The 26,214-nt window shown below is 41.3% G+C and overlaps 1 protein-coding gene across 1 annotated transcript in view; it reads left to right on the forward strand.

The window, feature by feature from the left end:
- Positions 1 to 13,282, forward strand: part of POT1 (protection of telomeres 1) — a 149,644-nt gene extending 136,362 nt beyond the window's left edge. The window contains exons 19-21 of the mRNA XM_065416157.1: positions 3,648 to 3,739; positions 12,066 to 12,171; positions 13,170 to 13,282. Coding sequence (XP_065272229.1) covers positions 3,648 to 3,739; positions 12,066 to 12,171; positions 13,170 to 13,282 — 311 coding nt within the window. The remainder of the gene's footprint in view (positions 1 to 3,647; positions 3,740 to 12,065; positions 12,172 to 13,169) is intronic.
- Positions 13,283 to 26,214: the final 12,932 nt, after the last annotated feature.

Below are 26,214 nucleotides of genomic sequence, written 5' to 3' on the forward strand. Positions count from 1 at the left end.
GAAAATAGAGCCCTGGGAAATACAATGGGTAAAGAAGATAATGGTTTGAACTGTTTCTAAATTAAATTATTTTAAATCAGTTCACATCCTAATAAGGATTTGCAATCTCAAGTCTGACTGATTTTATTAAAGAATACAAACTACTGCAGAAGCATGATGTGTCTCACAAATATCCTCTCATGTTTATTCTGTATTAATAAATGTAAGCTAACACATAATTTACAGTATCAAATTGTGTTCATTAGAAATGTACTTCCCCCCCCCCCCAATAAAAAAAAACTAAATTCATTAAATGAAAGCTTTCCAACAAATTAAATAAAAGCAGTGGTTGGGAGATTTGTAATTCCTCACAACATAATTCAGCAACATACCAATGTGGCTACTGCATGAAAACCAATTTTGTCTGGCCAAATAAATAGCTTTGGTTTGGTTAGATTGAACCCTTTGCTTTCAGAATGTACTGCCCTGACATATTTTAGTCACTGAGTGGTTGGATCATGGCAGCATAAACAGTGTAGGACTATCCAAAGTACCATGGAGTACATTTCTTTTTTTATAGGTAAATACTTGATCAACTATTTAATTTTTTCCCCCCAGAATTGTTTAATTTAAGATAGCACAGATATAAAATGGGAAGATATATAAATGTCTGTAATACAAGAGTAATGCATATAATATATAACTAATATTTCCATAAGAATTTCTGAGTTCATTTGAAAAATATGAAGGTTCACATGAAAAATATGAAGGTTCATAAGACAAGAAGTGTGTTAAGAAGCATCAGTTGTTTATATTCAAATATCTATGGGCTCTTATGAGTCCAAAGTGCAAAGTCTTCCCTATTTTACAATTGTGGACTCCTTTTAATGGAGTCTAAACTCTTACTAAACAAAATTTCCTGAAAGTGACCATCAGGAGAAACTGAATAAGTGATATGTAAACAGGTCATCCACCTTTTTCTTGAAAGAAACTTCAACAGTGTTTCTGTAGAGATGTCTATTCTCACATAACTTCAAACATATATTGCAAGCAGTTATTTTTACTTACTTTTAAAAACAAATTGATAAAATATGTGAATATATTTCTAGTTTTAACTGATTATAAATCATTTGTGCATAGAATCAGAATAATAGAAATGTATGACTGGAAGGAACCTCGAGAGGTTATCTAGTCCAGCCCTCTGTGCTGAGGCAGGACCAACTAAACCTAGACCATCCCTGACAAGTGTTTGTCTAACCTGTTCTTAAAAACCTCCAGTAACAGGGATTCTTTAACTTTCCTTTGGAAGCTTATTCCAGTGCAATTTTTTTTGTAATATCTAAGCTAAATCTCCTTTTCTGCAGAGTAAGCTCATTACTTCTTATCCTGTCTTCAGTGGATTTGGAGAACAGTTGATCACCATCCTCTTTGTAACAGCCCTTAGCATAGTTGAAGACTGTTACCAGGTCCCTCCTCAGTATTCTCTTCTCAAAATTAACATGCCCATTTTTTTTAACCTTTCCTCATATGTCAGGTTTTCTAAACATTTTATCATTTTTGTTTCTGGACTCTCCAGTGCCACATATTTCTTAAAGTGTGGCACCCAGAACTGGACTCAGTACTCCAGTTGAGTCTTCACCAGTGCCAAGTGGAGCAGGACAACTACCTCTCATGTCGTACTACATATGATATTCCTGTTTATACACCCCAAAATATTAGCCTTTTTCACAATTGCATCACGTTGACTCATATTCAATTTGTGATTCACTTAAACCCCCAGATCCAGACTCCACTTTAACCCCCATATTTCTGCAGTGCTACTCCTTAGCCAGTTATTCCCTGTTTTGTAGTTGTGCCTTTGGTTTTTCATTCCCAAGTGTAGTACTTTCCACTTGTCTTTTGCTGAATTTCATCTTGTTGATTTCAGACCAATTTTCCAATTTGTCAATGTCATTTTGAATTCCAATTCTGCCCTCCAAAGTGCTAGCAACCCCTCCCAGTTTAGTGTCATCCACAGATTTTACAAGCAAGCTTTTCACTCCATTATTGAAGTCATTAATGAAAATATTAAATAGGACCAGACCTTGGACAGGCCCCTGCAGAACCCCACTAGGAATCTCAAGCAATATTCAAAATATAAACCATACACAGACTCTTAATTAAAGATAGCCAGGAGAGAGTATGATTGGTAAGTAGTTGCAATAATTATATACATTATGTACATAGTTTTGAATCTTTTTTGTTTGACAGATGACATAGTTAATATCAGTGGGAGAATGTACCTAGCCATTGAATTTTCACAGATGGGTTTAGTTAATTTCAGAGTACCAGTCAGGCAGCTTTTTTTATTTGAGTAGAACTTGCCCAGAAATTTTAACTACATCATATGGAATAAATTGTTTTCCCATAGATAATATATTTCACCAAATATATTGCCGTATGTTAGTTTAGAACACGATCCTGTTATCATTGAACCAAAGGCAAAACTCTCACTGATTTCAGTGGAAGATCAGGCAGAAAGAGATCCTACCACATAGTCAGAAGTTAGGATGTATGCAAACATTTGCAACATTTTTACTAAAGAGAAAAGAGGTACTTTAGAGCAGTGGTTTTCAAAGTCGGTCCGCCGCTTATTCAGGGAAAGCCCCTGGCGGGCCAGGCCGGGCCGGGCCGGTTTGTTTACCTGCCGTGTTCGCAGGTTCGGCCGATCGCGGCTCCCACTGGCCACGGTTCGCTGCTCCGGGCCAATGGGGGCTGCGGGAAGGGCGGCCAGCACATCCCTTGGCCCGCACTGCTTCCCACATCCCCCATTGGCCCAGAGCGGCGAACCGCGGCCAGTGGGAGCGGCGAACCGCGGCCAGTGGGAGCCGCGATCGGCCAAATCTGCGAACGCGGCAGGTAAACAAACCAGCCCGGCCTGCCAGAGGCTTTCCCTGAACAAGCGGCAAACCAGCTTTGAGAACCACTGCTTTAGAGCATTTTCTGTATTTTTCTAAACTCTTGAGCAAAACTGAATTTCCATTCTAAAGTGGCACTCTATACGTAAATCTTTCTGAGCATCTCATTTTACCTGCAACACAAAATGTTTTCACTTAGTGTATAACAACATTGTCATGAATCCTATAGGTAGAGCTACGTGAAATTTTTAGTGAAAATACATGTTTCACTGAAAAAATGCAGATTTGCTTCAAGCAAAACAATTAGCAAATTCAAGTAGATTTTGGTTAATTTTTTGTATTGGTGGGAGGAGAGAGACGAAAAAACAACTTTTCATTTCAGAAATGCATTTTGTTTTGGAATTTCCCTCAATTTTTTATAAATATAAAAACCTTGAAATCAAAACAAAATGTCTGGTTTTAGGTTGAATGAAACATTTCCATTGTTTGCTTAAAAAAAACCCTCAGAAATGTTTTGTTTCAGGTCAACCTGAAAAGATTTTGTTGTTTAGTTTTCGGTTCAGTGTTGAACTGAAAATCTGTTATTCGCACAGCTCTAATTATAAATCCACAACCTCCACCCGTCTGATTATAAAGTATCTGATTATATTTTAAAATTATAATCGTACAATAAGTTACATAATTAAAAGCAAGTCATTTCAATTACCTTGTGTTGTGATAATTTTGTCTTGAATATTCAGTACCTAAAGCAAAATATTTTTCCCACACTAGTTTTAGGTATTGAGCCACTCCAGTATGTCTTTGTTATGAAGTTTACACTTGATGATGGCACAGGAGCACTGGATGCATACCTCTTTGACTATGTAAGTAAACAGAGAGTAAAAAGATGATGGTTCTTGTTAAGTATGGTCTCAGAGATGTTTGCATGTGTATATGAATTTGTGCATTCTCTTTGTCATATCCAGTGTTTTAAAACAAACTATTATAATGAATGTACAAATTATTAGCACTATCCACTGGTGAAAATGCTGTTTAGGTCAATATCAGATAAAAGGTAAAATGGGAGAAAAATGTGTGTTCAAGTCTTAAAATGGACTGAAGAGAGGAACTGGAGTGGGGGATGTGACCCCCCCACACACACACACCAGGGCACAACCTGGACTGTGGGACTGCTGTGTTCCCTTTAACTCTCTGGATCATGGTACTCTTACACTGCTCTGCTAGTGACTAGCAGCCCGTTCTGGCTTTGCTCTCACACAGCCATTAGCATATGAAGGCACACCCAAAGTTACATGCAGGCTCTCACAGCCTGTCATGAACTATACACAGGGAGACGCCAGCAAATCCCCCCAGCCCCAGTCTTGCACCCCAGAAATGTACCGTCTTGCACTGATCAAGAAGGTCTTGAGCATTGTAAGCTCATTAATTAATTCACCACTCCTTCAAAGGATAGTGGACGTGCCCCAGCCTTTGTAATCTGAGCAGATTCCCCAAATTCTTTAGACAAACTCACTGGTAAAGATAAAAGATTAAAATAAGTTTATTAACTACAAAAAGATAGATTTTAAGTGATTATAAGTGGTAGGCATAGAGGTCAGAGTTGGTTACATAAGAAATAAAAGGTAAAATTTGGGTTAGCTCAGGATTTTATGATTACTCTGACAACTCTGTTTCCTTACTGGATAGATTCCAGCCAAAGCCATATAGCTGTCCATTCTCTAAATCTAGTTTTTTGATCTAAAGGTCTGGGTAATGTGGGCTCTTGCTTGTCGTGGACTAACTAGTGCCTTCTAGGTTGTATTCAGCTAGCCTCCAAATAAATGTTAGTCCCTGCCCCCAGAAAGATTATTGTTTGCCTTACCTAGACACTTGGTCTCCACATTTAACATAAGATTATACATTCACTCTTAGTGACTTTACACACTTTGCTTAAATTACGTGTCTCCGTTTCTCAATTTTCTAAAATAGAAATAATATTGGCCTGCCCATGGGAATGTGAGGGATTAACTAAATGATTCTAAAGTGCTATGTAAAGGTGAAGTATTATTTTTCATATGCATATGTAATAGATGTATAACTTTGTGGAAGTAATGGAAGATCCTATTTCATACATTCATGATGGCAAAGTTAAATTAGTTGTGAGTACTCTGCATGTCCTAGATTTTGAGTAGCTGGGCCTTCATGTTTCATTTATATAGTTGTTTGCATGCAATAGACATTTATTTTGGCTGTCCTTTTGGTTGTTGCATACCTGCTGATAATTTCAGGTAGGAATGTAAATGTTAAGAAGTATGAGGGCTTTGATAAGTTGAATAGATGCTGATAATACTAATCTAATATAACATTATATTTGTAATATATTACACTGCAGCTTTGGAATTATCTAAAGCCAGTTGGGCTTTTTGGTCCCTGTGTTTCACAGCTTGGGACAACCTGACCTCAAATACATACAAATTAATATATACGTATATTTTTACCCACTGTGTCAAGTGGCAATAAGGGGGAAATGTTTTCCCATTTCTTTTCTTTAACGCATTCTGTATAACAGGTTAAAAGGCTCTTCTCTTAAAATATGAAGGCCTTTAGCTGCAAAGGAAGCTGAAGCCCAGCAATCCCCACTTTCTTCTCTTTTTTCCTTTCCACTGCCCCTTCTTTGAAAGCTGTTCTTTTAAATTGAGAAACTAATCTGGGGGAGCTGCTGACTGCTACAACTGAGTTGCAGGGGGAAAAGGCAGTTTTCTTTTGAAGTGTAACCTGCACTTCAAAAGGAAACTGCCACTTTCTTCTGCCCAGACTAAGGTGCTCCAGGAGTGCTTGAGAAGAAGCTGGGTTGCTTTGAAGTGTAACTTTAAACTACCTTCCAATCAAATTTCTATAGTAACGCTCCCAGTTCATTTTCTTAACCTGATAGTCTAAGGGTATGTTTACACTACGAGGGTAGTTCGATTTCTCTTAAATCGAAAATGTAGAATCGATATTCAAAGTCGAACGTGTGTGTCCACACTAAGGATAGTAATTCGACTTTGTGAGTCCACACTAACGGGGAAAGCGTCGACATTGGAAGCGGTGCACTGTGGGCAGCTATCCCACAGTTCCCGCAGTCCCCGCTGCCCATTGGAATTCTGGGTCGAGCCGCCAATGCCTTCTGGGTAAAAAAAAAGGGTCGAGGGTGCTTTTGGGTAATTGTCGTCATCCGTCCGTCACTACCGCCCTCCCTCCCTCCCTGAAAGCGCCGGCGGGAAATCAGTTCGCGCACTTTTCCGGTCAGTGACAGCGCGGACGCCACAGCACTGCGAGCATGGATCCCGCTGCGACCATCGCTGCAGTTGTGGCCGTTGTCAATGCCTCGCAGGTTATCATCCACCTTTACCAGAGGCAGATGCAGATAAACCAGGCGAGGAGGCTACGGCACCGCGGTGAGGGCCTGAAGTCAGAGAGTAGCACAGGCCTGTCAGAAAGCACGGGACCCAGCGCCGAGGACATCACGGCGACAATGGGTCATGTGGATGTTGTGCAACGGCGATTCTGGGCACGGGAAACAAGCACGGACTGGTGGGACCGCATAGTGCTGCAGGTCTGGGATGAATCCCAGTGGCTGCGAAACTTTCGCATGCGGAAGGGGACTTTCCTTGAACTTTGTGAGTTGCTGTCCCCTGCCCTGAAGCGCAATGACACCCGGATGCGAGCAGCCCTGACTGTCCAGAAGCGAGTGGCCATAGCCCTCTGGAAGCTTGCAACGCCAGACAGCTACCGGTCTGTCGCGAACCAGTTTGGCGTGGGCAAATCTACCGTGGGGGTTGTTGTGATGCAAGTAGCCAACGCAATCGTTAAGGTACTGCTCTCAAAGGTAGTGACCCTGGGAAACGTGGAGGTCATCATAGATGGCTTTGCCGCGATGGGATTCCCAAACTGCGGTGGGGCTATAGATGGAACTCACATCCCTATCCTGGGACCGGACCACCAGGCCAGCCAGTACATTAACAGAAAGGGCTACTTTTCAATGGTGCTGCAAGCACTGGTGGACCATCGGGGACGTTTTACAAACATCAACGTCGGATGGCCGGGCAAGGTTCATGACGCTCGCGTCTTCAGGAACTCTGGTCTGTTTAGACGGCTGCAGGAAGGTATTTACTTCCCGGACCACAAAATAACTCTTGGGGATGTGGAGATGCCTACAGTGATCCTTGAGGACCCAGCATACCCGCTAATGCCCTGGCTCATGAAGCCCTACACTGGCGCCCTGGACACTGAAAAAGAACTGTTCAACTACCGGCTGAGCAAGTGCAGAATGGTGGTGGAGTGTGCTTTTGGCCGTCTCAAGGGGAGATGGAGAAGCTTACTGACTCGCTGTGATCTCAGCGAAACCAATATCCCCATTGTTATAGCAGCTTGCTGTGTGCTCCACAATCTCTGTGAGAGCAAGGGGGAGACCTTTATGGCGGGGTGGGAGGTTGAGGCAAATAGCCTGGCATCTGATTACGCACAGCCAGACAGCCGGGCGATTAGAAGAGCCCAGCGGGACGTGCTGTGCATCCGGGAGGCTTTGAAAGCTAAGTTCCACAGTGAGCAGGGTAACCAGTGACTTTTAAGTTTCTGTACAGAGAAGCTGAACCTGCCCCCGTTTCTTTACCCAGTTAATGTTGACTATCCTCTCCAGTTACAGACCCCCTCCACCCCCTTCAAAAAAAATTAAATCAGTTTTATTTTGTTAATGAACACCGTTGTCTTTATTACTGTTTTCGCGGGAATGTTTGAAACCTGGGACGCAGACTGTGGTGGGGAGCGGGTGTAGTGTACTGATGCAAATGATCCTTCTAAACTCCAGGAATGACAGGATTCGCAGTGGCGGACTTGTTGTTTCAACGGAGCCTGCCAGCCCTCCTGAGCGGGACTGCGTGTATGTGGGGGCTATGTGACTTTATGGCAGGGGGAGGAGGGTTACAGATCCCCTGCTGCGTGGCTCTGTGATCCAGGACCAGGACCGCTGCATAAGATTTGTAACTGCCCTCCCCCGCAACAAAGTCACAGTGCAACCCCCCACCACCACCACCACCCACGCACAGAACATGAAAACCACCTCCCAGACTGACCAGGGTAACTAGTCACTGCACTGTGTATGTGCCCTGCTGCTGGACCTGCCCCCGCCTCTGTACCCTGCTAAAGGTGACTGTCCTGTCCAATTACCAAGCCCCTTCCCCCCCTTCAGACAGACTCTCCCTCAAAAGAACATGACTGAAACAGTAATGAACAGAAGCGTATTTTTTATTAACAACCACACATGAAACTGGGGGGTGAAACTTGGACGGGGGCTTGGGTGAGGCGGGCAGGAAAGGACTTTTCAAATTTTGGGGAATGACAGCCTTCTGGTGCTTGAGCAGTCTGCAGGGGTGGAGTGAGAGTTTTCACGGACTCTGCCGCCCCTCCTTCTTTGGACTTTGGGCGAGGGGGGTATGGGACTTGGTGGCGGGGGAGTGCGGTTCCTGATAGACTGCAGCGGGGCTCTGTCCTCCTGCCTCCGTTCCTGCAGAACATCAACAAGGCGCCGGAGCGTGTCCGTTTGCTCCCTCAGAAGTCCAAGCAGCGTTTGAGTCGCCTGCTGGTCTTCCTGCCGCCACCTCTCCTCACGTTCCATGTGTGTCCGGTGCATTTGGGACAAATTCTCCCTCCAATGGTTCTGCTGTGCTGCCTGGGCTCGGGAGCAGCCCATTAGTTCTGAGAACATGTCCTCTCGCGTCTTCTTCTTCCTCCGCCTAATGTGCGCTAGCCTCTGGGAGTGTGATGCCAGGCTGGGTTGCGAGACAGTCGCAGATGTGGCTGTGGGAATGAGAAAAAGGTAGTGAATTCCTCCGAAACATAAATGTAGTTGTGAACAAAGAACATAGTCTTTCTCTGTGAACAAGACCATGCACCGCACCTATCACATGCGCACTCAGGACAAGGTCGAATTTTCGGACCTCGCCTTCAGTGCCTGGGGTTTTGCACTGCCGATCTGGGAAGCGTGGCAGGACACCCTAATCTCTGTAGCAGGCAAACATGGTAAGCCGTAGACTTGTGGCTGCTTAAAACTTTTGTAGTACCACTGGCCTCCTTTCACATTGAAAGCAATGCCAGTCTCTGCTGCCAGCAATCGGCCAAGCATGAACTCTGGCCCTGTCCACCCCCTCGCGGATGTCCCAGGGAAAGATCCCTGTATGCTGCCCCTCTCCCGCCTCCACCGCGTGGCTGTAAACCAGCGGTTACAGTTCTGTAAAGGAACTTGCAAGCAGTCCCAATACTAACAGTCCCCTACCTAATTCAAAGCAGGTCATCATGAGCGACATAACTATCATGAGGATCTCGGACAGCGAGAAGGAAAGGATGCTTCGGGAAAGCCTGCAAAGACCAGGGCCCTATGCTGCCATGCTGTGCAAGGCAATGATCCCGGAGTACTTGCTTGTCTCCTGGCGCGGGAATGTCTCCTACTTCGGAGGACCCAGTAAGGCCGCTCTCCCCAGGAACCTGATGAACAGGCTTTCCCATTACCTCCAGGAGAGCTTCCTCGAGATGTCCGTGGAGGATTATTGCTCTATCCCCGGACATATAGACCGGATTTTCATATAGCTGCAGTGGCAGGGACTAAAGAGTGGAGTAGCTTGGGCAGCAGAATCATGCACAACCGGACACTGTTAGATTTTTTTTAAATAGTTGGAACTGAATACTTAAGCGCCCAGGGTAAAGAAATCATGAAGCACACATTGTTCTTATTCTTAATATTCCAGTTTTGTTAAAAATAAATGTTTAGATGTTTAAAGCACTTACCGCTTGATCCTTCCCCTGAATCTGTGTCCGGGTTACATGCTGGGGAGGGTTGGTAGGGGATCTCTGTAAGGGTGATGAAGAGCTCCTGGCTGTCGGGGAAATCAGCTTGGTAAGCGCTGTCGACTGCCTCGTCCTCCTCATCTCCTTCCTCATCTTCCCCGTCCACTACCATGTCCGAGGAAGCGGCCGTGGACAATATCCCATCCTCAGAGTCCACGGTCAGTGGTGGGGTAGTGGTGGCGGCCGCACCTAGGATGGAATGCAGTGCCTCGTAGAAACGGGATGTGTGGGGCTGGGATCCGGAGCGTCCGTTTGCCTCTTTGGTCTTCCGGTAGCCTTGTCTCAGCTCCTTGATTTTCACGCGGCACTGCGTTGCATCCCGGCTGTATCCTCTCTCTGCCATGGCTTTAGAGATCTTCTCATAGATCTTTGCGTTCCGTCTTTTGGAGCGCAGCTCGGAAAGCACGGACTCATCGCCCCACACAGCGATGAGATCCAAGACTTCCCGATCAGTCCATGCTGGGGCCCTCTTTCTATTCTGGGATTGCACGACCATCTCTGCTGGAGAGCTCTGCATCATTGCCAGTGCTGCTGAGCTCGCCACAATGTCCAAACAGGAAATGAGATTCAAACTGCCCAGACAGGAAAAGGAATTCAAATTTTCCCGGGGCTTTTCCTGTGTGGCTGGTCAGAGCATCCGAGCTCGGACTGTTGTCCAGAGCGTCAACAGAGTGGTGCACTGTGGGATAGCTCCCGGAGCTATTAGCGTCGATTTCCATCCACACCAAGCCTAATTCGATATGGCCATGTCGAATTTAGTGCTACTCCCCTCGTTGGGGAGGAGTACAGAATTCGAATTTAAGAGACCTCTATGTCGAACTAAATAGCCTCGTGGTGTGGACGGGTGCAGGGTTAATTCGATGTAACGGCGCTAAATTCGACATAAACGCCTAGTGTAGACCAGGCCTAAGTTAAAGGAGCTGGGGAGAAGAGTCAGGAAAAATTAAAGTGTGAGTTGAAAATGTGTCTCTTTTGCCATAAACAGTTGTTATTTAACAGTTATATTATAGTGCCATCTAGAGGTCGACCAGAAAGGAACCCATTTTGCTAGATGACAGGTCAGCTGGGCTCCGGGGAGAGAGAGTCGAGATTGGCCAAGAAATGTGGGGGAAAGAGGAACAAAATGAAAGTCTGGTCAAAGTTATGTTAAAATAATTATGCTGTAGTGAAAATTGTTGGGAATAGGCGTTATACAGTTCCCCTACTGTTTTATTTCATCGTCTACTTGGTCTACTTTTTATAGTGGGAAGATAAATTGTGTAAAACCCACCCATGTCTCTTTTCAAACTGAAGAATGAAATTCAAAACGAGAGTTCTACTTGCATAGATTCAGATTCTGACACCCATCCTCCTGTTTAGTGATATCTTACTCCTCAGGATTTTCATTAATAGCTATGGACTATTTGAGTGGTAAGGTTGAATTTAAATAAGGATGGCACAATCCTGTCTGTAATTTCTGTCTGTCTGTCTATTGTACTTATATGACCCCCATCACTGTAGTATCTAGAGCTGGGCAATGGAGGGGGGGGTATTATTTTTGCCACACACAAAAAAAATTCATTTTGGAGTCTCTGAAACTATTCACAAATTTGTGACTAATTTGTCAAAAAGTTTTGCCTAAAAAAAATGAAAAATGTTTTTTCAAAAAGTCAAAATGTTTCATGTCAACCATTTTAAAACATTGTTTTGACTTTGTTTCAAAATGTTTTATTTAGATAATTTTGAAATATTGTTTTGACTTTTCACTGTGAAATGATGTTCCATTTTTAAATTTTGTCCAATTAAAAGAAACCCACGCAAAATGGTGAAAAACATCCAAAGCTGACTGAATCAACACAAAAAATGAAAAAAGTAATCATTTCGTGTCAACCTAAAACATTTCAATTGATTCAAAACAGGAAAAAAAAAAAAAAGAAAAACTGAATTTCAGTTTGAATCAAACCAATTTGTTTTTTCACATTTTTTGGTTCAGCCCCCTGCCAATTGAAAAATCTATTATTCACTCAGCTCTAATAGTGTTTGAGTACCTCACGATCTTTAATGGATTTATCTTCATGCAGTATGTGTGTTTGTAAGGCATTAATGCACTTTTTTGGTGGTCTAAGTCATTGACCATACTACATGTCTCAGGGTTAATACCCTACTCATGCATGCTCTGGTTTGTTTCTAGCTGTATCTGGATCATTTTAAAAACACTGAACTGAATATATTGCTCCCTTTTGTCATTTTAGTCTGTTCATAAGATTCAAGAGCCTGCTAAAATGACACTAACTAATGACACCTGATTTATTTTTCTCTTCTTTTCTCCTCAAACCCTTCCACTTTCCTCAGGAAAAGTTTTTCCAGATTCCTGCCTCCGAAGTCCTTACCAGTAGTCTTCTTCAGGAGAAGATGGAAATGATCATGAATATACTTTGTCCTCCAGGAACAAAACTAGGTCAGCTTTTTGTAATCTGCTACTATATATGTAAAGTTATGTTGAATTCACCATTTATTTATTATAAATATGATGAGAACACAGACCAAATTCAATACTACAGAATTGTAAGGAAATTGTTACTTACTTTTGTTTAGTGTAATATGTTCGGTTTGTCCTTTTTAAAAGAAGGGCCTTTGGAAATAGGAGTAATAATTCAGTCCCTACAATGGTAATGAGGGTGTGCAGCTGTTCACTCATGCTGGCATAGATTCAGTTTTATATGTATACATGCATGTCCAGGCAGAGCTAGATGTGTAATTCACATTCATATGGAAGTTAACCAAAACACCTTTATTTAAAATGTAACAGAAGCATAGTGACAATTAATAGAGAATTCAGTCTGAGCCCCTCACTTTAGGCCGGATTCTTCCATTGAATGCACATACAAAGTTGGAGTACCCTTTCCTGCAGGAAATCCCTGTGGAAAGTGACTCAGGGTAAGGAAATCTCTGTGAAGATCCCATCACAGAATTACTCTGAGCATTTCATCTGGGGGCCCAAAGTGGAAGCTTCTACTGGACTGTCTGCACAGAACTGTTTGTCTTTGCCATAGCTCTGGCCCTTAGGAGCCTGTTTCCTCACAGTGCAAGTCCAAAGCACCCAGGCACCCTTGTCTCTGGGGACCTTCTCCCACCCAGTGCAGTGGGTGTTCCATGGAATAGAAGATATATCCCTAGGCTACATTATCTTCTCCAAGTACAAACCTTTGGTGAGAACAGAGGGAGAATAATGATACAAGTCCCACTCTGCTGCCTCCTCCTCCCAGGTGGCTCTCTGTACCAGCAGAGAGGAGAAGCATTTCTCAGTGGAGACTGATCAACCCCTTCTGTGCATAAGAAACTTCAAAATCCATTTTTAGTTTTCCTTTTAGTCAGATGAATTATGTGTTAAAGTTCCACTTTTCTTATAAAAGCTGGAAATACTATCAAAATGTGTAATTTGTTTTTGATTTGTAGATGACTTGCCATGGTTGGAATGCTTCATCAGGTCTTATAATGTCAAAGATGGAATGGAACAGCAAGTTTGCTATCAAATTTTTGACACTATGGTTGCTGAAGACGTTATCTAGTGATATGTATTGCAATTTAAGAGACATGCAATTTATCGACATTATCGATTACAAAAAAGTTTTGAAGCTATAAACACCATACAAGGTTTTGTATAACATTTAGTGTATCATGTTCTGTCTTGAGAAATATTAATCAGGAAAACAAATGCCTTTTTCTGCATCTCACTTGTGCATGAAGGTTTTAGCTCTTCTGTTCCTGAATTAAAATGAATTGGACATATGCTAAGAGGTATTTATTACTTGCTCTGGGCCCAACCCAATGAGTCAAGTGGCAGTTAAGGTGCTCAGCACTTCATGGGATTGGTCACTGCGTGGTTGAGACTGCTAAAAGTGGTTTAATATCCAAACATTCCAAGCTATTACACAATTGAAAATTATCAATAATGTTACTAAATTCTGCTATGACCCACAGAGTCAAATTTAAAGGGACATTGTAAAATGTAAACATGTTTTGTAATGTATGAAGAACAGTCAGCATGATTATGCTTTGTTTATTTATCTATTTTAATACAAAAGAGTAAGTGATTTGAGAACAGCTGTGGAAACAGGGCTCTTCCATTAACTTGTATTCCCTCACTTTATTCTGTACAAATCTATTTTAGGGTTCTAAAAAACCATGGGTTTTTTCCTTACTTTAATTTCTCATTGATATGTAGATTGTAGCGAACTCTTCCTGCAGTCCTTATGTGTGCAAGTAGTGTAATTGACCTCAGTGGAGCTATTTGCATGAGTTAGAATTACTCATCTGGTTAAGAATCATAAAGTCAGTCCATAAAAGCAGGGATATTTAAAATATTAAAATGAATACTAATATTTATTAGATTATAAGGATGGTAAAGTCAGACATATTTGGGGCCATATCTGACATTGCTGCTCCTTTAAATTGTGTGTGTGTATTTGCAGAGGTTCTTGCACATAGTTTGGCTAAATTTAGTGTCCGATTATACTGTCTCGATTGCTTTTCTCTTTTGTATAATTGGATTGAATGGCTAAATTTAGAGACAGCATTTTCAGGCCAAGAAGTGACTAGTTGGCTACCACAGTGGAAAAAAATTGCGTGCTTTTACCTTGCATTCTAAAGTATTTACCCCAAATTCAGAATCATTTTCTAGAGAATAATTTAAATGTAAAAATTCTCGTTAGGGGACTATGCTTCTTGTCATCAAAGGAAAAAATCACATAACATTGCACGGAATATTTTTTTTAAATAGTGCTCATAGTTGACTAGTACTTTGATACTAAATACAAATGATTTTACAGTGTTCTAAGAGATGATTAGTAGAATAAGCTATTATATCCACTTACAGTTTCATTCAAATGTCAATAGATTTTGTGGGGTACTTTAAAAATCACTCTGGGCCATAGAAACAATGAGCTATGACCCTAGAAGTTTATCAATTATCATGTGGGTAGAAGGTGCGTTAACATTGGAAGCCAATGGTTCACTTTCAAGGAGAGGAGAAACTGTCAGCCTCATTGAATGGGACCATCAACTTGCCAAGCAAGGAACAACACTGGCATTAGTTCTGAAAGCAGCTGCTTACCTACCCCTGGCCTGATGAGAGATACTGATAAATGAATTATTTTTAAGACTTGAACACCTATGTGGGTGTCCAAATAATTTCAGTGGAATTTAACTCCTGAAGCGCTCATCCATAAGAAATATACAAGGGTTTGTTTGCTATGTAATGGGTAGTTTAATCACAAAAATTATAGAGCCTGTATTTCTGGTTGTGTTACATGACATCACAAACCATATTATGCACTGCCAATCATTAGTAGAAAGTATGTGTTAAATTGTAAATGTTTTTTAATGTAAATAAAAAGTCATGTTCCTGTACATCATTGCAGATATCTATTTTAAAGTAAACCTTTTGAAAAGTAATAGATCAGAATATATAAGGCTCACACTTCAGTGTAAATTTGTTTTCACCATCTCTAATGTTTTTGATTTGTGGCAGAACATTTTCAAGTCATTTTATGATTGTACATATGGCACTTGAAGTTGTCTGGCTATTGAATATTGTAAGTATTTAGCTGATTAATAAACACGATTTAAAATAATGAGCTCTTTGCTCACACTTAACTTTTGGATAGCTATTTACAAAACCTCTCTGCTGCCAATGGCCTTCATCCAGCAGAGCACATTCTTAGATAAGTTTGTTGAATTGGAACCTAAATAGCTAAATGTCTTACCAGATGTATTTTATGAGATTTTCAGTGCTCGTGGAAGATGTTGAATTTCTCAGAACCGAAGACCACGGTTCACAAAACTTGTCTCAATGTTGACCTTCTGGATCCTTCTGCAGGAGTGATTGAGCTGTGTTTCATCTCCATGACTGTTTTATTCCTTAATGCTTATGTGGAGACTGCCAACTTGGAAGCCAATTGCGATAGTAGCTTCTGTGATGCAGGCAGTTTCCACTCTGATCTGAATTGAGAGCACAAACTCACTCCAACTTACTGTAGGCCACAGCTGTTACAGTAATGACTTTCAGTCACTACTGACCAGGACCAGATACCATCTTCTGCATAGAAGCAAGAAATTTCATCTCCCATTTTCAGTCTCTTGGTCACATTTCTCTAGTTTCAGAAACACATTTTAAAAATAAATCAAAACTGCCTTTCTGAATTGAGTGAATGAGATTGCTGAGATCCATCGGTGTTATAGTAGTTATCCATAGAATTAATTTATTACAGACGTTTAAAAATGTTAAGTTTACATTTGATATAATTAATGTTGGAAAAATCAGAATGCTTTGAATGGTGAATCTGATATCTGCGATTTCTCATGGAATGCAGAAAATTTCATTTAACATCCCCCACTTTCTCTCCACTCCTTCTGCCCCCCTTTCCTCCTTCCCCTCCCACCCCAACCCCCAATATTCAGTGCTTCACCATTTAAAAATGAATTGCTTGCTTATAAGGGATCATCAGTTCTCTGATGCTCTCTTCATGCTCAGATCAAAATAAAACAGCTAATTTGAGACCACTCTTCCATCATAAATTCAGGATGTTCTCCATATGTTTAGTTTTCACTGTCTGTGAGGCATATTTTGGAATCTGCTTTAAATGTTCATGGATTTTTTTTTGTTGCTACCTCTTCCACATAGGTTTCCATTTCTACTTTGGCTAAAATTTGGCAAGAATAACTTTTATTATGCCAACCAGTTTATAAAACACATGTTTTGAAGCCATAAAGAGCTTTGTCTTTAGGTGTTAGCAAGTTTCCTGTTTGGCCAGTGTGGCGAGCTGATCAGCACAGGTGACCATGCAGAGCTCATCAGCACAAGTGACCATAGAGTCCCAGAATCGCAAAAGAGCTCCAGCATGGACTGAACAGGAGGTACTGGATCTGATCACTGTATGGGGAGACAAATCCATGCTATCCGAACTCCGTTCCAAAAGACAAAATGCCGGAATATTTGAAAACATTTCCAAGGGCATGAAGGACAGAGGTTATAACAGGGACCCGCAACAGTGCCGCGTGAAACTTAAGGAGCTCAGGCAAGAGGCAGAGAGGCAAACGGCCACTCCGGGTCAGAGCCCCAGACATGCCGCTTCTATGATGAGCTGCATGCCATTCTAGGGCGTGCCCTACAACTACCCCACCCCTGTGCTTCCCTCCTCCCCCACCCCTCCCAGGTTACCTTGGCAGTTATCCCCCCATTTGTGTGATGAATTAATAAAGAATGCATGAATTTGAAACAACAATGACTTTATTGCCTCTGCAAGCGAAGATCAAAGGGGGGAGCGGAGGGCGGTTGGCTTACAGGGAAGTAGAGTGAGCCAAGGGGGCGGGTTTTCATCACGGAGAAACAAACAGAACTTTCACACCGTAGCCTGGCCAGTCATGAAACTGTTTTTCAAAGCTTCTCTGATGCACAGCGCGCCCTGCTGCGCTCTTCTAAGCGCCCTGGCGTCTGGCTGCGTGTAATCAGCGACCAGGCGATTTGCCTCAACCTCCCACCCCGCCATAAACATCTCCCCCTTACTGTCACAGATATTGTGGAGCACACAGCAAGCAGTAATAACAATGGGAATATTGGTTTTGCTGAGGTCTAACCAAGTCAGTAAACTGCGCCAGCTAGCTTTTAAACGTCCAAAGGCACATTCTACTACCATTATGCACTTGCTCAGCCTATAGTTGAACTGCTCCTTACTACTGTCCAGGCTTCATGAGCCATGGGAGCAAAGGGTAGGCTGGGGTAGGTGCGACCGCGCGGTGCTGCCGACTGGGAGAGTAGCCTGAGGCAGAAGCCTCCAGCTGGCATGATATTCCAGGCAGGACTGAATCTCTATTAGATGAAACTTAAAGAAGAGAATGACCTGGAGTCATTCCCATTTTTGTCCAGGCGCCCCCAACCGACCTCACCGCGGCCAGCCAGGAGCACCCATGTCTGCCCAGGCGCCCCCGACCAACCTAACCGAGGTCAGCCAGGAGCACCCATGGGACGATGACCACGGTTAGCAGTCGTATTGTACCATCTGCCGTCCGCAAGGCAAGGCCAGGGGATGTTGCTGTGTAGCACTGCAGTACTGCGCCTGCCAGCAGCACCCAGGAGACATACGGTGACAGTGAGCTGAGTGGGCTCCATGCTTGCCGTGGTATGTTGTCTGCACAGGTAACCCAGGAAAAAAGGCGAGAAACAATTTTTTGCCATTGCTTTCATGGAGGGAGGGGGGCCAGACGACATGTACCCAGAACCACCCATGACAATGTTTTTGCCCCATCAGGCATTGGGAACTCAACCCAGAATTCCAATGGGTGGCGTAGACTGCGGGAACTGTGGGATAGCTACCACAGTGCAACACTCTGAAAGTCGACGCTAGCCTTGGTACTGTGGACGCACTCCGCCGACTTAATGCGCTTGGTGGGGACACACAGAATCGACTGAATCAAATTGATTTCTAAAAAATCGACTTCTAGTAAATTGACCTAATTTCGTAGTGTAGACATACCCGTAGAGGTGTAGAGAAAAAGCTGAATTGTGTACAGTAGAAAAGAGGGATTTAAGGGTGTTTGAAACAGTGCTGTAGTGTTCTGGGTGGACCAGAGGGAGGAAAGCGTTTCCTTGACACCATAACTGCTTTACTTTTTTGGACACTGTTAGTTTCTGACATGGCTATAGTTTATCTTCTCCATATACACGTATAAGATGATGTTTCAAAAAAGCTGCTGTAACTTGGTCATTTGTCTTTAATTCCAGTGATTTGAAATTCATGAAACTGGTTACAAGCCCTCTATCCAGATGCTTTCTTTGTTTGCAAAATTTGTCCACTTTTGAGTTAGTGATGTTCAAATATTCTGAGTTTCAGATACAGCTTAAATGGTTGAATCTTGCAAATAAGTTAATCTTTACAGAGGAGATATGGATGACAGCACTTACATGGCTGTCTGAAAAAAAGCTGAAATTTTGATCTGAAAAGCTGTTAAATTGCATTTGCACTAGCCTACTCCTCCTGTTTCTGCATATGCATTTTGTTCCATACTGTTTACTATACATGCAGTGTACAAAATGTCAGTGATTTAAATGTGGCTTTTTGTATACTATGATTTACATCTTCACAGATCTGTTCACTTTTAGCTGTAATTTCTATAGGCTGACTAGCAGGTAGCTCTGAATTATAGGGACTGTAACTTCATTGAAGGGATTCTGGTAACACTGTCAATCGAAGAGTGCAGCTCAAGTGTCACCAGAACCCCAAAATGGAACACTACAACCCAATCATTAAAAATATACTGTATTTTAAAAATAGATCTGATTCTCTTCTCTCTCTGTCTCCAAATGACCCCTGTAGTAACTGATCCTCAAAGCATTACTGGAGCAGCTCTTCACGTGAGTTGAATATAATTCACAGGCATAATTTGAATTACCAGAGGGGATTTTTGCACTAGGAAGCAGCTACCCATGTATTGCTCTACATTAATTTGGTATTCCATCTGGAAGGATACCCTTCATGTTACTGTCTACTATGCTAAAGGTGCAAAATCCTGTCAAAATCTGAAGCAGTTGTAGTAACTGAGTCTGACATAAACCCACAAAAACAAGGAATGTCAAAGATAATGTTGCCATGCTGTCCTTAAATTTCCCATTGTGCCTAGATATCTTAGACATATGGTACAGTGCATATGGTCATACTATTCTTAGACTACTGTAATACTAAAACTGTATGAAAGTGACACCATTTACTTAAATCAATCTACCCTCTGAATTGTGGGTTTGTTTTTGTTTTTCCTGCTGTTGCTACAAGTAACACCTAAGAGCACTATAACTTGAAAGACACTAAAGAGAGGAATAATTTTTTTTTCCTCCCAGATTGTTAACACATTCGATAGCGTACTGGTGCTTTCTCCATTTCCCCTCTAGTCAGTTTTGCCTGGTGTTTGTGTGGGTCTCTCCCACAGCCATGGGGGAGACAAAAACATTTTTAAACATAGGAAATCTGATTGTAAAACCACAGAATTTAACAGGAACACTTAGAGCCAGGGACTGTACTTGAAACCACCTTCATATCTCAATTTTAAATTGACGATGTCTTTTTAATCTCTGAATTCCTTTGCTTTTGTCCGTTTAAATCTGGGCCTTATTTTTATTTGTAAAAATAGTATTTGTTTCTTGGTGGTTTTTTTAACGTATCTAGTTTAAAACTGAAATTCAGTTTTCTTGAGTTCCTATGAAAACTGACAGTGCATTTTCCAAAATATAATCTCTTTTCATCCAAAAATCTTGGTGCAAAATTGCTACACATTTTGATCTTTATAATTTGATCAGTATGTTGACTACCTCTTTAAAGACTATTCCTATCCATTAGTAAACTATCCCCTTTTAAGAAGTTTGTAGCACGGTGCAGTCTCCTTTGATTGAAGGTTCACATCCACAATTGGTCAATTCAGTCCATATTCTTAGGCGTAATCTTGGATTCCTTATTGATGCTGAGCTCCCACATTGCAACAGCTATGAGTAATGCTTTCTACTATATCCGGTGGCTAGGGGAAATTGTCCCATTTAGTGGACAAAGACCTGGCCTCTTACTCACAGTTTCATCACCTCTCAGGCTGGATTACAGCAATGTAATATACATGGGCATGAAACCTTCAGCACTTGAGAAACTCTAGTCAGTACAAGACACTGCAGCACATATCAGTAACACAGGCTATCACAAGCACATCACATCTGTCCTCTGCTCGCTACACGGAATTTCAAATCAAGTTCAAAGTCTCAGTCCTCTTCAAAGCACTCCGTGGCCTGGGCCCGGGATACCTAAACGACCATTTAAAGCTCCATGATGAGGACCGTGCTCAACAACTTCACTCCTCTGGTACAGTGAACTCTCAACAATAAGAGTGAAGTTTATCTGTGTGGAGACAGACCCTTCTCTGTGGGTGGTCTGCAACCGTGCAATGAACTTCCCCTGGAACTAAGGATTATCACCACTTTCTACTCCAAGTGTAAGATGTATTTCTTTGATTTTTCCTTCTCTAATATAAAAACATAGCATGAATATTTATTTAATAAATAAATAAAAACCCTACCAAAACAAGACACTTCACTGCACATGCTTCTCCCTCTGGGGAAAGGATGAGAGAACAAATAATATGTGACAGATGCATAGTCACGTTGCTTAATGCACTACAGGAAGGTGCCCAGATGCTACAGTAATGAGCACAGTGTGCAAACCGGAATAGAATAGTATCGTTTTAGAGAGGGTATTCAAATCTATTTGGAAGTCAGTACTATTTCTTTGCACACCATCCCTGGAATTTGTATCTTTGTAACCATCTCCCATAAAAGGATCAGTTTACTTCTCCTGTAAGTGATAAGTTGACTATGGGCAAAATTCTGAGCAGAATTAAAATGTAAAACCCCTTCACTGAATATAAAGACTCTTTCACCTTGCCAAGCATTATAGTCTGTTACCAGTCTGTCACTTCTCTGACAAGGACTTAGTCACACAAGGATTACTTATAAAATGCCCTTTCATAGAAAGCATCTCAAGGCATTGCAATAGGAATAGGTTTCAAAGCTCATTTCAATCTCCTCTAGGACTTGAGGAAAACACGAATGTCTTTAGCCTACTTTTCAATCTGGTCAAAGAGGTATCTAATCTGATACAAATGGGCAGCACATTCTCATGCTTTTGAAACACATTTCAGAGGATGTTGAACCAGGTACTATTATTTTCAGTTTAAATGTTGAGAACACTGATTAATGTGCATCAGAAGAGCATAGATTGGGATGGAAGGTCAAGCCCACATATGGTAACACGGAGAAGAATTTTGAAATTGATTCAGAAATGTAGGGACACTGATACAATGGCTGGAAAGCTGGGGCAGGTGGAAATGTGATATTTTCTGCTTGTCAGTTACCTTTGTTAGAGAATTCTGGACTGGCAAACTTGTTTTTAAAAGTGTTCACCTACTTGGGTGATGAGGGCCATAAAAGTACTTGGGTAGCTAGAATTTAGAATCCATGAAAGGTACTGGATTGACAATCCTGAAGACTGATCTTATCTGTGTACAGAACAGATCAAGCTTCAATTCCTGGGTACCGTGCCTTGGAGGATCCCCTCTGAAGATTAGGATATTGAGGTCTCTATTCCCATGCAATGCTTGGCATCCCTGCCTAGATTGTCAGCAAGGGTGTCAATTGGTCACCAGCTGTGATTTGTGTCATATAGACACATCTACTAGGAACTGAACTGAAACAATCTATATATTTCTCATAATCCACTGTAAAGCTATCAGTTGGTGACACCTTTGGGTTACTTACTAATCTAGATTGGCAGTCTGAATCCAGCAGGCAAGGAAAAAGTCCTGAATATTTCACCAACAATTGCCTTAGCCATGTTTTTCTCCCACAAACCCCTGTTGTTGTTTAAACTTATTGAGGAAGACTGAATGTTAGAAAAATACAATAATCAATCTTGGTTGAACTGAAAGCCTGCATCAGCCTTATAATACCAGAAGTTAAGGAAGAGTTTGTGAATGTTTACCAGATGGTGGAAGGAATCGTGGTAATATGATCAGTTTTATTAGAATTAAACATTTTAAGGTGCTGGATGCAATAACAGAATGGGACAATAATAATACTTAGCACTTATAGCGCACTTTCCATCCAAGAATATCAGAGCACTTTGCAAACATTAAAGCAAGAGGGCAGGTATGTTGAACATTATGCTCATTCTACAGATAAGGGGAAACTTAGGCACAGAGCTGTTGTGATTTAGGCAAAGTCACATCATAAATCAGTGTCAAGGCTGGGAATAGAGCTGTATTTTCTGTCTCCCAAACTCTAAGAATCTGCTGCCTCCCACAGTGTCAACACATGATATAGTCATTTTGATTTATAAAAAGTACCTGTCTGAAATACTGTATCTTGTCATGTCTGGAGACCAGAACGCAGATGAAGCTTAGCTCATAGGTGAAAATAAGGTTGGTTTTCTCTATCTTTCCCTGGTAAATATCACAGTCACCTGAACATGTCCCACAATTTAGTATGATGAGCATCTTGCTCAAGTGGGACTAGGAAAGGAGGGTGAAACTGGTGATTTCTTCTTTTTTGGAGAGTGAAAATTAATGTGAAGTATCTTGTCACATAGCTTTACATGGCTGTCTAATTCCTCTGCCTTCAGAAAGCAGATTTTCTGGTAAAATTTTTGGGAGGCTGAAATTTATTCACAGTGAATCATGTGAATAAAAAGCCCCTTTCACTCAAAAATTTGTACGTGAAAATCTTGGAGAGGACGTGGTGGTGGTGGCGTGGTGTGCGTGTGCAAAGGAGTTGTTTGTGACTGGCAGTGTAAAGGGGTCTTAGTGTAATTGAGACTCAGGCTCTTCTGTATAGTTAATTACTAAAACACTGCCATTAGTAGCAGAGGTTATTTCTGACTTTTGGTAAAGAACCATACATGAAAAAAAAATCAGTAGTGTAATATTTTTAAGAGTAAACCAGAAGAAGGGTTTTGTTAACCCAGGTATTCTACTCTGTTTATTTAGGGATCGGTGACAGCATTAAATGAGCAGAAATGAGGTTTTGGCAAAGGCAAATGTATTTGGTTATGGTCATAAATGGTTTGATTTTCCCATGAAATAACATGTAGCAGAAATATAAAATATTTTACCTTAGATGTGTTTTCAGACAGCTTAAGAACACATTATTAAATACTTATGGGCACATTCTCCCTCTTAATGTGCACACATAACTCTGACTAATGGTAACTGGCATTAATGGAACTTAGACATTTTCATCAAGTGAAGAATTTAACACGTAGAGTCTAATTCCACAAATAACCCATCTGTCTTGCACTGTGCAGAAACCAGAAAGATAATGGTAGTGCTAAATCGAGCCCTTAGAAATGAGACAGTCCACCACAACCCAGCAGTGCGTCATGAGTTGGCACTACTATCCATTAGTTTGTCTAGTGCTATGTGAGATGCAAACTGAAGCCAAGGGCTTTTAATAACCTAGAAAACTAATATTTCATCACAGTTGTCTTTTAATCTTCCTGAACACTAAAAGCAGCCCCAAAGGTATGCACATTAATTAAGAGAGGAAATGTTGCTTTCTTTATGCACAAAAAGATAAGGTAAAAGTGGAGAAAGTTCTTTGCAGTTCTCACATCACTTGAGAGATCTCATCTTCTATTTTATCTATAGAGCCCATCACACTATAAGCACTTCCCACATAAATGAACTCTTCATAGCAAGGTTTCTAGTCGAGCCGGGCATGAAACAGTTTGTTCGTCTCTTGAAAATTTTTGAGATATCAAAAAAAATTGCTGTTCCACATTATGAACTTCAAAAGGTCTTGTGTTTATCTCAATGGGGGAGACCCAACTTCATGTCCCTATTCCAAATCAAACAGACCAGGAACTTGAACCTGTGTCACCCACCTCTTGGATGAATGCCCTCACCACCAGGCTATGGGCTACTCTAGGAGAGAGTGTGCTCAATCTTTCCTGCTGTAGCTGTTCCACTTTGTATAAATAATTAAATATTCATTGGGTGAGACAGAGGGCAGTAACAACTGATTCTATAATCCAGTAGTTAGAGCACTCACCAGGTTCAAGTCCTTCCAAATCACATATTGTTTGTGTGCACCCAGTTAACCAAGCAACCCACATCACTCTCCATCCTCTTCATTATTTATCACTCCCCCAATTTTTGTGTCATCTGCAAACTTTATCAGTGATGATTTTATGTTTTCTTCCAGGTTATTGATGAAAATGTTAAATAGCATAGGGCCAAGAACCGACCCAACTCACTCAATGCTTCCCCGTTTACAATTACATTTAGAGACCTATCAATTAGTCAGTTTTTAATCCATGTAATGTGTGCCATGTTAATTTTATATCTTTCTTTTTAATCAAAATGTCATGTGGTATCTGTGATTAATCTCTGAGCAAAAGTATTGCTAAGCTTAAAATGAACAAAGGTATTGTCAGTGTTAGGCCTCAAACTTCTGCTTTGCAAAGGTAAAAAGGCAAAGCTTTGCAGAGGTGAAAAGGACAAGCTTTGCAGAAGTAAGCTAAGACTTGTGGTCAAAACGCGCTGCAACCAGATAACACATTCTAACTCCTATAAAGTGAGATAAGTTGTGCCCCCGGGCACAGCTTGTCTAACCCACAATTAAAACAATTGGCTACAAGAAAATAAGTAAGTATAAATTATACAGTCAAAGTGACACAAGGAGATAAGTAACCACAATAAAGATTTGGCTGACTCTAATTGGTCGGTCTGTTTTAAGACACGGCCGACAGATCAGATAACAAGTACGAAGGCACGGGACTGTGTATGTGTTTCGGTCATAAGGAAAACCTGACCCACACTCCTGAACCGAAGGGACATTCAATTCGCGACCGTTTGTACCTGGCCAGTGCGGAAAACGGCCAACTGAAGGGTAACGTATTTTCGGGTGAATGCAGGGTAAGGTTATGGAGTAAAGAAGTCTGGTTGCTCGAGCAGAATTGATCTCAAGTTGTATCGATACTATAACGTTAAGATAGTAGTAAGTAGCTGATGAATAATAACTTTACATGTACTTGTGCTTGTCTTCAGTATAACTTGCCATTTATATTAATCCTTATTCAGTGCTGATCTTTATTCTTGCTTTTCTTATTTTGTCTGTGTTGCCTTTATAGTCGAAAGTCATTAAAAACCTTTTCTGAGGAATAATCAGTAGTTTTAACCTTTCTTATATGGGCACTACTCAACCTCATTACATCTGTGTTGGGTGGTGGGAAGTAGTGATCACCCAGGGCCCAATTAGGGTCCTGACATGTGCCTCCCTCTTCCTTTATCTCCGCAGTATCAAGTCAAATGCCTTACAGAAGTCTAAGTATATTACATCAGTACTATTACCTTTGTAAACCAAACTTGTACTCTCATTAAAAAAAGAGATAAAGTTAGTACGACAGAGTCTATTTTCCACAAACGTTAATTATATTATCCTCCTTTATTTTTTTATTGATCGAGTCCCAGAGCAGCCACTCCAGTATCTTGCCTGCAATTAATGCAATTACCCAGGTCTTCCTGTTTAATCTTTGTAAATATTGGCACAACACTAGCTTTCCTCCAACCCTCTGGAAGTTCCCCGGCATTCCAAGACTCATTGAAAATCACATTAATGGCCCAGTAAGCTCCTAAGACAGCTTTTTTTAAGACTCTTGGATGCAAGTTATTTGGACCTACATATTTAAAAATTACTTCAGTAGCTGCTGTTTAACATCCTTCTGAGATACTAGCAGAATGTAAAAAGTGGCATTACTGTATATAATATGACTGCATCATCCTTTTTTCCCCAATAGGGACAAAAATATTTATGAAACATTTCTGCCTTTTCTGCATTATTATTGATAATTCTACAATTTCCATCTATTAATAGACCAATACCATTGTTAGAATTCTTTTTGTTCCTAAAATACTTAAA

Source organism: Emys orbicularis, chromosome 1 (genome assembly GCF_028017835.1).
Source record: "Emys orbicularis isolate rEmyOrb1 chromosome 1, rEmyOrb1.hap1, whole genome shotgun sequence".
NCBI classification, from domain to species: domain Eukaryota; kingdom Metazoa; phylum Chordata; order Testudines; family Emydidae; genus Emys; species Emys orbicularis.